General features: G+C 32.9%; 1 protein-coding gene and 1 pseudogene across 3 annotated transcripts; one reads left to right on the top strand and one right to left on the bottom strand.

Moving 5' to 3' along the window:
• Nucleotides 1–5535: 5535 nt before the first annotated feature.
• On the top strand, nucleotides 5536–6266 carry LOC104783632 (S-protein homolog 17 pseudogene; annotated as a pseudogene).
• A 217-nt stretch (nucleotides 6267–6483) lies between these two features.
• On the bottom strand, nucleotides 6484–15272 carry LOC104710609 (protein RST1-like). 3 transcript variants are annotated; one of them, XM_087510011.1, is made up of 24 exons: nucleotides 14705–15272; nucleotides 14341–14631; nucleotides 14175–14258; nucleotides 13818–14094; nucleotides 13406–13656; nucleotides 12825–13181; nucleotides 12620–12720; nucleotides 12183–12258; nucleotides 11946–12077; nucleotides 11765–11846; nucleotides 11609–11681; nucleotides 11294–11462; nucleotides 11050–11180; nucleotides 10871–10962; nucleotides 10467–10555; nucleotides 10173–10388; nucleotides 10000–10077; nucleotides 9736–9918; nucleotides 8681–9577; nucleotides 8287–8583; nucleotides 7473–8123; nucleotides 7217–7367; nucleotides 7009–7127; nucleotides 6484–6928 (listed from the first exon to the last, which is right to left on the bottom strand). In XM_087510011.1, the coding sequence occupies exons 1-24, from the start codon at nucleotides 15095–15097 to the stop codon at nucleotides 6569–6571; spliced, it is 5550 nt and encodes a 1849-aa protein (XP_087366137.1). In that variant the 5' UTR covers nucleotides 15098–15272; the 3' UTR covers nucleotides 6484–6568. The 3 variants fall into 3 exon arrangements, with proteins under 3 accessions (XP_087366137.1, XP_087366138.1, XP_087366139.1); XM_087510012.1 differs by having other exon boundaries at nucleotides 12183–12241; nucleotides 14705–15221; XM_087510013.1 differs by lacking the exon at nucleotides 10871–10962 and having other exon boundaries at nucleotides 14705–15223.
• Nucleotides 15273–15569: the final 297 nt, after the last annotated feature.

Below are 15569 nucleotides of genomic sequence, written 5' to 3'. Positions count from 1 at the left end.
AAACGTTAAGAAGCTGTGTGAGAATAAAAAATGTTATATATATATTAATATTTTTGAAGTACATATGTGTTATCTTTCAAGTTATACTTATTTACAAATTTGTTTACAAAATTAATCTCTAGAAAATTGCACAAAATATAATAACTAAAATATGACAATTCAAAATCGAGTACTCAATTAATATGTAAATAAAATCGCTAAACCAATTTGATTTCTAAAGTATCTTTTTAAATTAATTTTTGTTATGAATGATTATATTTTTATATAGATGTCCACTGGGCCCTTAGTGTTATAAATCCTAAATTCTAATATTATTTCTCTATATATATGTTTTATCCTATAAAATATAGCAATAACAAAAATAATTCTCTAAACCTTCTTGTTTCTAGTACGTTATTAGCATACTCTATCTCTAACCATCTAAAACAAAATCATGAAACCCTCTAAACCGACTGAGTAAAGATAAAGAGTCGATATCTAAGTTCTCCGACGGTCTCTTAAATCAATTGTCTAGATAAGTTTTATCTCATGCTTTAATCCTCTCATCTTTATTTATATTTTACATATCGAAGCATGATTCATAATAACCACATCATGCTTAAATTAATTTGATCGTTTATTGCTTCGACTTATCATTTCAATATTTAACAATTAGCACTTATTAGTCAAACATGTTGAATCACTTTTTTACCAACGGCTGGTCATATTTTATCACATGTTTATTGTTAATTAAATATTTATCGAATTATACTAATATTTGATCTATTGGTTTGATAATATCACCGTTTTAGACCAGCGACGCCATCAACAATCGATATGGTTACTATCACCGATCTCCGATTATTTATTATCATCGAGATAAATATTATTTATCAATTGGTTCATTACTAAAGAAATCAATCACCGCATGATTTATCAATTGATTCAATTTTAATAAAATACTAGATAGTTACCAAGTGGAAATGTTATAAAATATTATTAAAAGTTTTATTTATTAGTTGTAAAATATTATTAAAAGTTTTATTTGTTTTACTCTATATTTTATAATTTTTTACATATGATTTACTTAATTTCATATTCTGATTTCAATCCGTTTTAGCTAAATGATACAATAATTAAATCCGTGAATCATATAAATTTAGTAAAATCCAGGAAATCAAACAAAATCTATATTGAAGCGGTCGTGTTTAGAAATCTTGATTTAACTTTTTGATTTTTTTTAGTTATATATATCATATTGAATAAAATATAACATTTTTGATTTCTTAGATTTTAATAAGATGTTACTGCATTGATGTGCATTACAAAAAAATATTTAATAAATTAGATATGATATTTTATATAGTATGTAAGCAATAAATTAAATATAAAATGATATATTTTTAAAATATAAGCAATGTTCTATCTTAGTTTTAAAATATATATGTCATTATTAAAAGATTTAGGGATATATCTATACTGTATATATATTTTATCTTAGTTTTATAATTATTCTAAATAGTTTGTTATTGTTTTCTAAAATTTCTGAAATAATAAATGAAATCTGTAAAACAATTTCAAAAATCTTTTTTTTTTATTTTTTTATAAACTAATATAAACTTTTTTTTGGTTAGTTATTAAATTATTTAAAATGTAACAGTATTTTTTTGTAATATATCACATGATAGTAGGATTAAACTTTTAACAACATTACTTACATAATTATATAGAGATATGAAGTGTCGCCTATTGAGTTTTGCTTTATAACCGATTGAGTCATGCTCCCATATTGAAATTTGAAAATATGACTTATGCTTTTATGGCATAATTTCATTATAGGCACAACAACTATGTCATTGTGTCATTAAGTCCATATCTACGTTAAACATGTACGGTTTTAATCGATATCTATATTTTATGTCTTATAATTGTTTAGTTTGGTTAATTTTTTCTAACCAAAGGGTTATCATAATTGAAGAATTTGATATGGACAAACGGGGCAAGTGATTGTCACCACCGACGTCATCTTTGTTTTGGAACTTTTACAATGAACTCTCCCATTATAAGATAAGTATTCTTTCATACATTTATAAAGAAGATAAGATCTAACTGGCCATTAGTAAAACTTTAATAGTTGATGTGCCACTGGTTTAAATTTCATACAAATTTTTGGAATAATCATAATTTTTTCACAACATAAAAAAAAATATTATTAAAAGTGAAGATATACCGGTTTGACACAAATTTGACAATTAATTGCTAGATTAATACTCCATCTTATCCAATTACTAGAATGACACAATTTTTCCGTAAATTGACTAAAAACCAGAATTTTTTATTTGAAAAAATGGAAAACCAAAAAATATAGTATTTAAAATTTCGATTTAAAAATATGATTAATGAAAAATAGAAAATTATTAAAAAAATATGATGTTTATTTTTTAATATAATTTATAAAAATAAAATATGATATAAAATATAATGTATAAAAATAATATTCAAAAAATTGTTTATAAAAATATTATATAAAAATATATGCTTTTAAAATATGAAGTTTATGATTATATAGTTTAAATAAGTTTTATAAAAAATATATATAATGTATGAAATTATAACTAAACAGTAATGTATATAAAAAACATTAAAATAAGATTTATAAAATATAATATATAGAAAATATGTTTTAAAAATGATGTTAATTTTTAATATGATTAAGGAAAATTAGAATGTATAAAATATGCTTTAAATATATGATTTTAAAAATATGATTTATAAAAAATATAATTAAAAAAATACGATTGAAAAAATTTAACTTAAAACAAATCTGTTATCACTATATTTACATTTTACATCTAATAAATATGTTATCAAACACCAGAATTTTGAAACCAAAAAAAAAACTGTCATAGCATAAACAAATCTGCCATAACATATGATATTCACATAGGTCATTTTAGCAATTTTTAGAAATGTTAATAATTCTGTTATCAAACGACATATTTTTTGTTAAATTAAAAAATCTATCGTAACTTAAAGCAGATCTGTTATCACTACAGATCAACCTAGTAATTATTTTTCTGTAAAAAAATCTATCATGTTACGACAAATTTTTAATCGAGAAAATAAATCTGAAATAACCGTAAAAAATAAATCTGTCAGACATTATATCAAATTTGTCATATATTATGAAAGTCTGTGGTGTCTTTATAAATAAGTATATCGTGAAAATAAATCTGTCATAACTGTAGTTCAAAAATTATGTCGTCCAAAATAGGTCTGTCATAAAAAATCTGTCATGCAAAAATAAATTGGTTGTACAAAACTAAATCTGTCGTACACAAATAAATCTGTCACAACTACTTCGGCAGACTTTTGAAAATATTTTGATTTTTTTTTTTTAAATTCTGGAAGGGTAAATTTGACTTTATTTTTTTCTAACAAAGCAAAAAGGGTATTTTAGGTAAAAGATAATTCATTTAATCATCACATTTTATAAGTTAGTTTAGTAATTAATCTCTGGTAGTGGAGTCCACTTCAATTGCTATTTTTGCACGAAAAGAGCTTGATAGCGTTGATGAAACTCTCTTCCTCTTGTAGAGAATGAGCCGCGACTTTATCCGCGACTCTGAGTACAAGATTTTCGGGATCAAGAAAGTCCTCCCATTTACTGGGTTATACACACAAGCAATAAAATCTAAAAGTATAAACAACAATCACAAACAAGTTACAATCAACCAAACCATAAAACACACATAATAGTCATCGACTGTGAATTGGTATCGACCGACACATGTCTCGTGTCGACCAATGCAACTTCTTCTGCATCGACCGAATCACACCTTGCATGGAGAAGTTACAAGCTTTGATATGGGCTATGGAGTCTCTCTTGGTAGCTGGTTTTAACTGTCAAAATTATGAGATGGACTGTGTAAAGCTAGTTGTGATGGTGCAATCCTTTGACGAATGGTCCGCCTTTTCCAATCTGCTGGACTATTTCAGTTTGCTCAGATCATCCTCCTTCTCCTTCACTCTTACCAGGATCCCGCGTACATCAAATGTGAGGGCAGATTGTCTTGCTCGTTCTTTGAGATCTTTAGTTTCTGAAATTTCTTTTGTAAACTCTTACCCTCCGGTTTGGGCAACCAACCTTGGAATTATCTTTTAATTTAATGTTTGGTTGACAAAAAAAAAAAAAAAACAAATATTGATTGTTCATATCCTTAACTGGAAAGGAAATTCAAATAAAACAAATAAAATCTTAATCTACATCATCACAAATTTAAAATTGAAAACAATAGAATATACTAAATTAATTCATGTCACATGTTAGAATCTTTTATGTGTTGTAATCTCATACAAAATATTTTAAAGATATATAATATAAAAATAAAATATTTATTTTTGACAGGTTTCGTAATCTCATCTCGATAAATTGACATGTGTCAACATCTTTTATAACTTTACACAAATAATTTTGAAAACCAAACTTTACAATAGAAAATTATTAGTTTTTCTTTTCTAAAATTTTCTTGTTAGTGTTTTTTTTCTAAAATTTTCTCGACAAGTGTCAAAATCTTAGCGAAAAATTTATATGTCATGAATCATGATCACACTAACGACTAACTTTGAAGATCAAATCTTACAATTTACATAATAAAAATGTTTTCCTTTTCTAAATTTTTGACACATGTCAAAATCTTGTTGATAGATTTGACACTAGTTGCAATCATGTTAACAGTTAACTTAGAAACCAAGCTTTATATAATTTATTAAAGAAATACAAAAAAGGTCCAGTAAAATTAGGTTAATAGTTAGAAATTAGTTTTGGTTTTTTGTTTTTGGAAATTAATTTTAACTTTTTGTATATATAAATAATTATTTGTTGTTACTTATGTATAGATTTCGTTTTTCATCATAGGTTTAGATTTTTTACATTTTATAATTTTCAAATATTTAAGTTAATTTAGAATTGACACTTGTCAATATCTTATCGATACAACGTAACTGACAAATGTCACGATCTTGTTAATGAGTAACTTTAAAACTAAGTTTTATATAATAAGATAGAAATATATTCACATTTTATAAATAACAGATTGGGTATAATTGGGGACTGTTGAAACTTCATAAGTTTGACTTTTTATATCTTTTGAATCAAAATTTAAAATTTAGTAAATTATGTTTCAAAACTAATATTTTAGTTATGTTATAAATTAGATGATAAATTTATTTGAATTCATAATATCTATCGGAATTTATAACTATCTAAACTAAATAATATATATATATATATATATATAGAGTTATAATTGATCTTCCAAAAATGCTACTTGATTTTATCCTTTTTCTTCAAAATTCAATTCTAATGATTTATGTATACCATACCTAATATGTGTATTATAAGATATCTTCACATGTAAGATACATATTTATTATAACTTAGAACTAATACTGAAGGATATCTTGTGCTAACAATATTAATGCAAATGTGGGTGTGTGTGTATATATATAGTACCAAAAACCAAAAAAAAAATAACAAACTAACAAAAACAAACATCTACCCATAAAACTTTATTTTATCCTTTTTCTTCAAAATTCAATTCTAATGATTTATGTATACCATACCTAATATGATTATTATAAGATATCTTCACATGTAAGATACATATTTGTTATAACTTAGAACTAATACTGAAAGATATCTTGTGCTAACATTATTAATACATATGTGGGTGTGTGTGTATAGTACCAGAAAGAAAACAAAAAACTAACAAAAACAAACATCTACCCAGAAAAAAAAAATTATGAAAAACCTTTCAGTTTTTATAATTGTTTTTTGCATTTACATGCTTGACCATGTATCCCGCGGCATGTTCAGAATCGGGAACGAACTCGAATTCAAAAAACTCTTATGGATAAGATGTTATTCTAAAGATGATGTAATAGGTCCAAAAATAATACCAGTTGGACAGGATTGTAAAATTGGTTTTATGGCTGACAATTGGGGTACAACTTGATACATGTGTATTTTGAAACAAGGACCAAATTATAAACACTATCAGAATTTTACAGCATTTAAGCAATTCAATTGGTTTGATGAAGGAAATCTGTGGGATTGGAGAGCTAGAGAAGATGGAATCTATTTAAAGAGAGAAGGTATTTTCAAGAATGATAATATGCATAAAGTGTATGATTGGATGACTTAAAAATATTATAACAAGCTATGTCAAAATAAAAAGGTTATATTATTATTTAAAAGGAAAATTTATATATAGATAAATGCAAAAGGCATCAGAAAAATATAACGTAAATATGTAATTAAAAACACAAAAATAAAGCACTAGCTCGTTACGTACCAAAGACAGAAAGAAAGGCTCATATTCGTTATATACCGAAGAAAGCAAGAAGAAGCTCATAATCATTACACGAAAATTCCATTATATAAAAACGTGAAAATGTCTTTTACTATTCGCACTACTAAATATATATCGAATTACAACGATGTGGGAATCGAAAATTCCATTAATCACCAAAATATCCCAAGAGTAAAAAAAAAAAGTATTTAGTATATACAATAGTTTACAAGGAATCAAGCAATGTCCATAGAAGCAAGTCTAAGCTGTTTCTCAAGAGGCAAGTGATCTCTGAAGGCTACACAAATGTAATGCATTACTTTCATAATCATTGGTGCTTTTTCTCTTTCGCTTCCCTCAATCTGCTGTGAGCTTAGCCCTACATTGGCGTCTGTGTCAGTTGCAAAATTGTAAATACGTTCCAATGAAGTCCATAGAAACGAGATGAAAGGCTCTGCGACCACTTCATAGATGGGATCAGACAGGAGAGAATTTATGGTAACAGACATATCGCTCAACACCGTGGAGCGGTCTAAAGTGAGAAACGGCATGTATTCGCAGCAGATGCTAGAGAGAAGGCCAACAAAGAGAATTGCCTGTAAAAGGATAAAAGCAGATTTCAACATAGAAGAAAGATTCTCATGAATGAGTTATTGACATTGACTTTGAGGCTTACAGTGGAAGGATAGCTAGAAACGCAGCTGATTTCAACTGCATCAACGAGCCACTGTCTTTTGATTCCTCCTTCGGCGTAATGCAGAGCCGCTACTATCTCAATCAACACGTCCCAAATACCTAACAAATACGAAAATTTTGATTGTAACATGATCTTTGATTGTACCTAGCTTACATATAGCAATTGAGGATAGTAGTAATTAACTGACCTGACTGTTCACAATTTAATATAATAGCCTTCAGTTTTCCTAACTCGGAAAATGGAATTGAGCCAAGTTTTGCTAGCTTGGCTTTTGCCTGGATCTTCTTTAGATCACCTTGGAAGTCTGTCTTTCCGTTTCCAGGTTCAAGATTTGAAACCTGCATATGAAAAAACAAATCTCTATTAAACGACGAGCTGTCCACAAAGTGGTACGTAGCTTACAAATTGGCAAACAAAAGATGCATGATGCAGATATTGCATACCTGCAGGAATTTGTATAACCAATCCAGACGCGACTTCTGCAGACATCTAACTGCCTCTGACCACTCTTTCACCGAACCCATCTGATCTGCTATAGGAGATTGTGATGCTACCGGTAAGACAGCAAAAACCAACTCTATGCATTTTTCAATCTTTGTGATGTATTCTGAAGAATCAAGCGAAGTTTCTTCAAGACACTGACTCAGACCCTTCCAACAAGAGACCCTCAATGAGCTCTTCTGTTCACAGCTATATGCTTGGTCTGAAGATAGCGAGATTACAAAGCAAGAGACATCGTCAAATAATTTATTCATTCTTGAACCTGAGAATACTCTCATTAAATACCCTAGATGACAGAGCAGGCATGACTGGAGACTTTGCTCTACCGCCTTGAATCTGGCTAGCTCAGACAACTCATCTAGAAAAGCTAGAAGTTCATCAAATTCTCTTGCGTGGGCTAATGAAAACTTGAAACACTCTTCCCTAAGAGTTCTTTCCTTGGGAACATTGCCTGATTGCGATGCATCAGTCTGAGTGTCTTGTTTCATTAATCGTCTTATTGTTGCTCCCCAGTCCAAGTTTGGCAATCTTGGAGCATGAGACAAACACCGCAAAGCACTTTCCAGTGTGCCAATATTCAGAGGGCTACCCGCCTAAAATTCAACAAAGATCAATAAGTATGAGAACAGATTGTGGTCTATTTCCAAACTAATCACCTTATACTTTACTATAGCAGCAATATAATGAAACAATTTCAAGTTTTTTTTTGTTCCACCTATAAGAATTAAGAAAGCCTTTAAGTTTATGCAGACATACCAAAGGAAATCTTGGATTTGTCAGGCCTTGAGAAAGTTTCATGACCATGGTATGTTCAGGAACATTGTGAGAGATGGAATTACGAAGAGAGGCATCAGATTGGTTTTCATTGCTGAGACTTGATGCTTCCTCGGACCGCATGTAATTTCTAAGAACTGAGATTGACCATGCAGCATAATGTTGGAGCTGGCGATCCTTGGTATTTTGTGCGATAAGAAATATTTCTTGCACAACTGGCGTCAACTGCTGAGTAAAATATGCGTTTGAAAGCAAAGGACCTGACACGTAAGAGATTTCCTGTAACAAAATAAATGAATGTTAGGAACCCAAACACATTTATCTAAATGGGAATAAATCAGTAATGATCTTGACAAAGATAGACCAAAGAACTAACGTTTTCATCTGAACTGGCTGGAGGAGCACGGGGTAGAGGATGGGAATACACCAAATTCCCAGCACCTGCTCCTAAAACATTAACAACTCCGAGCATGCCTCCAAAGTGAGCAATCGGTGGGTAAAGTCCAGAGTAACATTTCTTGAACAGTTCTAGTAACCCTTTAACAGACTCAATCTTAACAGGGTGGATACCTTCATTTAAAACAGAACCAAGGAGGTCTCCCGCCCCAATACAGGATGCCATCAACAACCTCTTACGTAAAGCACCAGACTTTCTAACAATAACCAACTCGGAAATAAGGTCCTTGAAACAACCGATTAGATGATCTACCTCATGTGCATCAAACAGTTCTACTTTTTGGCAGAAAGTGATCACAATTGGGAGTGCAAGGCAGGAACCAACTGAAAACAGTCTCACTGATACCTTACTATTAGAAACCGGAGTTTGCTTAAGAGAATCTGCATATGGGATCCATGATACTATCAGGTTTTTAATCTTTACAACAGCGTCTTTCTTCCCAGCTCTATATACTGCACCAACTGACATCCCCAAACCTATAATGAGTCCAGCTATACCCCATGTATCATCATCAAAATCATCAGAACTCTCATCCAACAGCTGAGGTAAACCTATAACGTTGTCTTCCTTTCCAGGTGGGAACAGTGCAGACAAGCTTTCTAGGATATCACACGGAGTGTGCAGGAAACAATGAAACATTGAAGATAGCAACCTCAGTATCCTCCCTAGGAGCCGTTCTTCTTGGTTCCAGTAGGAGTCCCTGTCCATATCAGAGCTCGCAGAGGCTTCAGTCCGAGTGAGCAGATCTTGGCATGAAAAACCCAATCCAACGCCACAGGCTCCTTTTACAAGAGTGCTTTTACTGCTACACAAACCCTGAAAGACATGAGAAATATTTTTAAGTGGAAATGAATCATGTAAGGAGTGAGAAAGACCAAGACTGATTGTGCATGCAAATTTACGACAAAGTATGCGTTTTCACAAAAGAGTTAGCACTATAAATTTTTCCCGCAACTCATAGGTATAGGAAGTACCTCAAGAAGCCCAGATATATTCTGAAATTTCTGCTTGTGGTCAGTCACGTGTAGGGACGACGAAATCAATCCAAGAGAAATAGCAGCCGTCCACTGACGGTGTTCATGCTCATGCTCCAACAACCAACTCAACAGAAATTTTGATGCAGTCGCTTTAATATTATGAGCAGCAGCTGGCAAAGCCTGAAACAACAAACAGATTAAAATACGTATTGAGACAGTTGACCACTACAGATATGGAAACACATTTCTATGAAATCTTACTGCACATAGTGCCCCCAGCGCCAGTGCTATGTTTTCTGCACACCTCGGAAGAGCTTCTTCGGCCATATGTACCAAACTCTTCATTAAAAGCACAACATAATCCCAATTAATGTTTGAACACTTAGAATGAAGCATTCGAATTAAGCTGCAACAGAAAAAAAACTATCTCAAACCTTCATGATTTTGTTTGCAGCATTAGAGGTTTTATCCAATGGTAATTCTTTAGTCGTTGCATCAATGGACAATATATTAGCTCTCATCCAACGCCCCATAAAAGCTTTCAGTGATTGCAAAGAAATAAGAGCAAGGGAAATATTTCTTGAGAGCTGGAGAGATTTGACTACTACTCTAAATGCCTCCTCGTATTGACCATGAACATCACGAAAGCTCTGCGATCAACAATATGAACGTCAGTATGCAGAGGTATAGAAAATCTCCTAGCAGAAAGTTAAATTTACAATATTTACTTTTGATGACCCAAACTTCACATCTCTAGGGTTATAAGATAGACATAATAATGCCGCACCAGGTAGTTCACCAGTCTTCATTTCTTTCCCTGTGAATCAGATGGTGCTGCACTTAGTTTATGTGAAGTACAAAGAATATTACATAACTGATTATTTGAATATTTAGCGAAAAGGTATACATAACGCATAGAACTGAGTATTTCATAATGCAACTGTATCACAAGTTTCAAAGCACAGCAAGAACTGAAAATTATTAAGTTAAGTTAGTTATTAGGCATAAAAGAAAGCACAAGTAAAAATTCTCATCTCAAGGTTTTATTTATCTATTCCAACAGATTCACTTGCATTTTTCACTAATTGTGTTAACACTTTAAGGACTATTTTAGCTGAAAATCAAACTACACCTGCAGGGAAGATGACCTGAGGTATCACATCCAGCAACTTTTCAATCTTATTACCAGGAAGTTTTTTCTGTCTTACATATCTACGCCGGACGCTGTTAGGTCAGAAAGAGAAGTAATTTTAATATGATAATGATGAGATTCTAAACCAGGAAAAGTTTCTTACATTACAAGCTCTATACCTGTGCTCATGAATCATGATCTTGATTGAAAGGTCTTCTAAAGCATTCAAAATTTTCCCATTTGTCTCCGAGAAAAACATATATGCACAATTATTGTTGAAGTCAGAAATTTTTTTTTCCATAAATGATACCTGAAAAAAATGGATCATGATTAGATAAAAATGTTATATTAATAGTTTAGAGCCAAAGATGGTCTGGAACATACCAAAAGAAGACGTACAAGAGACTGAAATCCAATACTTACCTCATATTGACCCAGGGCCACTATGGCAGAGACTCGTGCCTTTGTCCATAGGGAATCAAGAGGCATCTGCATAGAGCTCCCAATTTCCCACAAAATGTTCAAAACGTTTTCTGCATCTTCCGGATATGCTTCGGCATCCATTGCACCCCACTTTAGAAGAAGGCATACACTGCAACATATTCACCAAAGCAATGCTAGTTATACATCAAATATTTTTTCAGACACCTCAAACAGCAGTGGCTAAAAGATCCATGCACCAATTTAGACACCTCAATTGTGCCTATAAATATGATTTGGGATGTTAGCTCTGCTAACCTATAAGCAAGGAGAGGATCCAGTTTGATGTTTTGAGCATGTTTCTTAATGACACCCCATGCAGTATAGAAATCTGGATAAACAAAGCAAAAGTTACGATAAAACATGAGTAAATAGAAAGGAATTAACTCACACAAATAAGTATTAAGATAGTACCAATGACATCGGCTTCACAGAGATGGGAAAGACTCTGAAAACCAAGTGCTCGAACTTGACAGTCTTGGCTTTCTATACAGGCCTATCAAAGTAGGAATCCAGTTGAAAATATTGAAGGCACTCCAAAATTTACAATATACAGCCAAAGCAGCAACAGCAAACGTCACTTGAGAAACTATACCTGAACGGACAAGATTAGGTCTACTCCCCTATCAGGATGTCTCTTGCATACATCGTAAATGGAAGCAGCCATGCTAATGCAGATATGTCTCTCTGAAATAAAGTCTATGAATCCTTTTGGGCGCAACACCTCCTGAATATTTAAAATAATTGGTACCATAGAAGTACATATAAGTAAGCATAGCAAGCTGACTTTATCAATCTCGAAAAAAATTTCAGATTGGTAAGAAGAGCTTACTTGCAGACTCGAAAAGGCACGGTCATTGACAACCCAGGTCTGGCAAAGTAATCTAACGGCTGTAGCATACAACAGACTATAATAAACCATCATCAGAGCTACTCATGTCGACTCCATTTTATGACAGTCAGAAACGGAAACAATGTAGAGCCCAAAAACCCAATTCAACAAGTTTGGTAAATGTAGGTTAAAGCATGAAACATCACAGACTAATCTTTTGGCTTACAAATCAACCTAATATCATATATTATAAGCCCAGTATCAGAGAAGTTAATGGAACCACTTATAGCTGTTTGCAAAGACTACCCGTTTACCACATAGAAAAGGTGAAAATCGAGTGCAAGCCCCCAGTAAGGGTTTCAACCCAGAATCAACTATTACAAACACGATTAGAAAAATATGATACACAAGAAATGATCAGAAAAAGGTGTACTGACCCTTTCGCATCCTTGCGTAGCATTGGAGTAATAGTCTGAACTACAAGTGGAATCATCACCTGTTGTGCAGCTAATGACGGGAGTAACCCCAGAAGTTTGGACTGCACATCAAAGAAATAAATTGGGAACTAGACTGAAGGAGAGATTAATAGAAGAGACCAGCACTTGGATTTGAAGATACATAAAATGAATGAGAGTAGCTCACCAATAGACTCTGACAAGGGACGTGTGTTCGAGACAACAAGTTGCTGTAATATAGAACAGCTAGCAACAGCGGGACACTCATCTTAGGATCAATGCCACCAATAATATTCAAAGAATCAATACCATCAGCTCCTAGGGACGGATGCATCACCATGACACCAGCAACAGCACCAAGTAAAATAGGTATCTCTTGCGAAAGACAAAACGATGCAGATAACTTTTTTCGATCCCAAAACCGTTCAGTGTGTTCCCTAAGTAGTGAATTCCAAGTCACTGGTCCAGAACAAGTTTCCTGTTTTTCACTTCCATTGATGTAAGCCACTCTGAGGAAGGAGGACGTAGAAGGTGCGTAATCATTCTGAAAGAAGAAGAAAAGAACATTCAAAGACTAGTGAGAAATTTGATTCTGAGTTTCTTTTGTGTAATACTTTGATATGGCGTTATGGACATAAATTAAAATAAACATGTTTATCTCCAACCCTCAGAGGAGTTATGAAATAACCTAACCCATAAGCGGATCTATGTAATTCATTATATACAGATTCTGAAAGAAAATAGCAGGTTTCTCCACAAGAACTAAACCTGATGCCAGAGTTGCTGCATGACCCTAAACACGACAGAGCCAACCCTGCTGAGTGGTGAATCTCCCTTACTTGTGTGGAGCTCAATCTTTGGTGAATTTGACATTGTTACCAAGACATTTTCTACGATGGAAAGAACCTTACTTGCTGCTACTTTGACTGATTTAGAAGGAGAAGACATCAGTGCTACGATAGGGAACAGTAATAGAGACTCCACACTTGAACAGGCTGCATCTTTCACCGACAAGTTTTCTACAAAAGGATTGCAAACAATCAAATTCTTAGTCCAAAAAAATACACATATAGAAAAAAGGATGAGGACAACAGGTTGAAAGGAGTAAATCAGCTACTACGCTATCAGACAGCAAATCGAGTAAGAGGGTAATGAAAAGAAAGATGGATCTACAATATACCATTTTCAGTTTTCCATTTGAGCAGAAAAAGCAGGAACTTCAAAATAGAGAGTTGTTCATGCTCAACATTGGATTTGGCAAGCATGAAAACGAGCGAGAGAACCACCAAAGATAAATCAGGTGAATATGGTAATCCAACGTCTTTCTGAACAGCCAACAAGTGTTTCAAAGATTCGATAACAGACTCTTGTTCGGTTGTTTGGACATGAGGAGAAGAGCAAAGAAGAAGTACACTATCTACCAGTTGCACACCGAGAAGATGAACTTCTGTTACTTCCTGGTAGTATAGATAAATGAATGAATATCGGACAATGAGCACAAATTTTAAGATGAATGAATGATGAAATTAGTACATACCAATCTAGTTCCAACCAAGTCTCTCACAACCAGAGTATAAGAATCCGCTAGAGTCTTGACAATGCAGCTGAAATTCCTATTGTCCTGAAAAGTATCAGAAATTTAGAATTGGATCCTAATACTGCACCCCATTATTTGCATTGGCTGCTAATTCATGCATACTTACTTCCAGATTTTTCCCTGGTATATATTTTAGGCAACGCATAAGCAATCTGAATATCGGCAGTGCTTCTTGGCCGGATGAGCAACAAAGAGAAGCCATCGATGAAATCAATTCCCTCGCAAACAACGACGACGACGAATCTGCAAGTGGAAGTGGAATCCGCAGTACTGTGAAATTCAAGAACGGCTCCAAGAATTCACATACTCCCACCATTCCTAATCGCCGGTTATGCATCACAAAGAGTGATACTTGATGAAGAAGCTCTGTCTGTGTCTCCGCTCGGCTAGAAAGAATCTGCAATCAAAGAGTAGCTTAATTACAACAATTTACATAGAACACTACGAACGAATCCATGAAAATCACATACCCTAACAAAAGGATGATTCTCCGCAGAACTAAACGTCCAATTCCCATCCTTCTGTTCATAACCAATACGAATCAAAAACCCTAACCCCTTCACGAACAGCGAAACCAATTTCGTATCGCATCCTTCGAGAGCTGATTGAATTTCCAGCAAACCACGAGAGAGGTTTAAAACGGAGTCTGATACTAATCGACATAGCTCACGAACGGATTGATCAACGACAGTGATAGATTCGGAAGTGAGGCAGAAGGAGATAGCTTGTCTTCCAGCTTCGGATTCTGATCCTAATCGTTCCGGAGCAGATCGTAACTTAGAGAAGACGGAAATTACTGCGAATCTTTGTATGGAAGGTTGAGGTACGCGAGTTTTCTCTAGTAACGGAGCATACGAAGCCATCGCTTTGACCGGAGATAGAGAGAGAAGACAACGGCTAGTTTGGAGGCGTGAACGGAGGAGGGGTTTGGAATTTACAGCGTCGGGAAGAGATGTCCGATCAGCCGGTGCTATATAATGCGCCGTCTCGATTTGGCCCAATAAGCTGAGATAATTAAGCTGAAGAAGAAGATCAAGTTTGAATAGAAATTGAAAATAGAAAGAAATTTTAATTTAATAAGTTAATTTACCTTTTTTTAATACTAGGACTAAGCAACTATTTCAAAACAAGTTAAATTAAATTTTAAATTTAGAATTATATATTATAAAATTATTTGAAAATATATATTAAATAATAAAACTAAAACTTCATAAATATTAAACATATATAACCGTGAGTTTAATAAATACAACCATCAAAATAAAAACTTATAACAAAAAGGTAATCTGGTAAAAAGACTCAACTTTAATTAAAAATTATTAAATAAAAAGTCAT

Source organism: Camelina sativa, chromosome 4 (genome assembly GCF_030686135.1).
Source record: "Camelina sativa cultivar CO46 ecotype springtype chromosome 4, ASM3068613v1".
In the NCBI taxonomy this organism is placed as follows: Eukaryota; Viridiplantae; Streptophyta; class Magnoliopsida; order Brassicales; family Brassicaceae; genus Camelina; species Camelina sativa.
Note: the sequence above shows the minus strand (reverse complement) of the source record. Positions and strands in the feature narration are given on the sequence as shown.

Coding starts and splice junctions, on each gene's coding strand:
- LOC104710609 (XM_087510011.1), bottom strand. CDS start 15,097: ATGGCTTCGTATGCTCCGTTACTAGAGAAAACTCGCGTACCTCAACCT. Junction 11,463..11,608: donor GATCCTCTCCTTGCTTATAG/GTTAGCAGAGCT, acceptor AATATGTTGCAG/TGTATGCCTTCTTCTAAAGT. Junction 10,963..11,049: donor ATCATGATTCATGAGCACAG/GTATAGAGCTTG, acceptor CTGACCTAACAG/CGTCCGGCGTAGATATGTAA.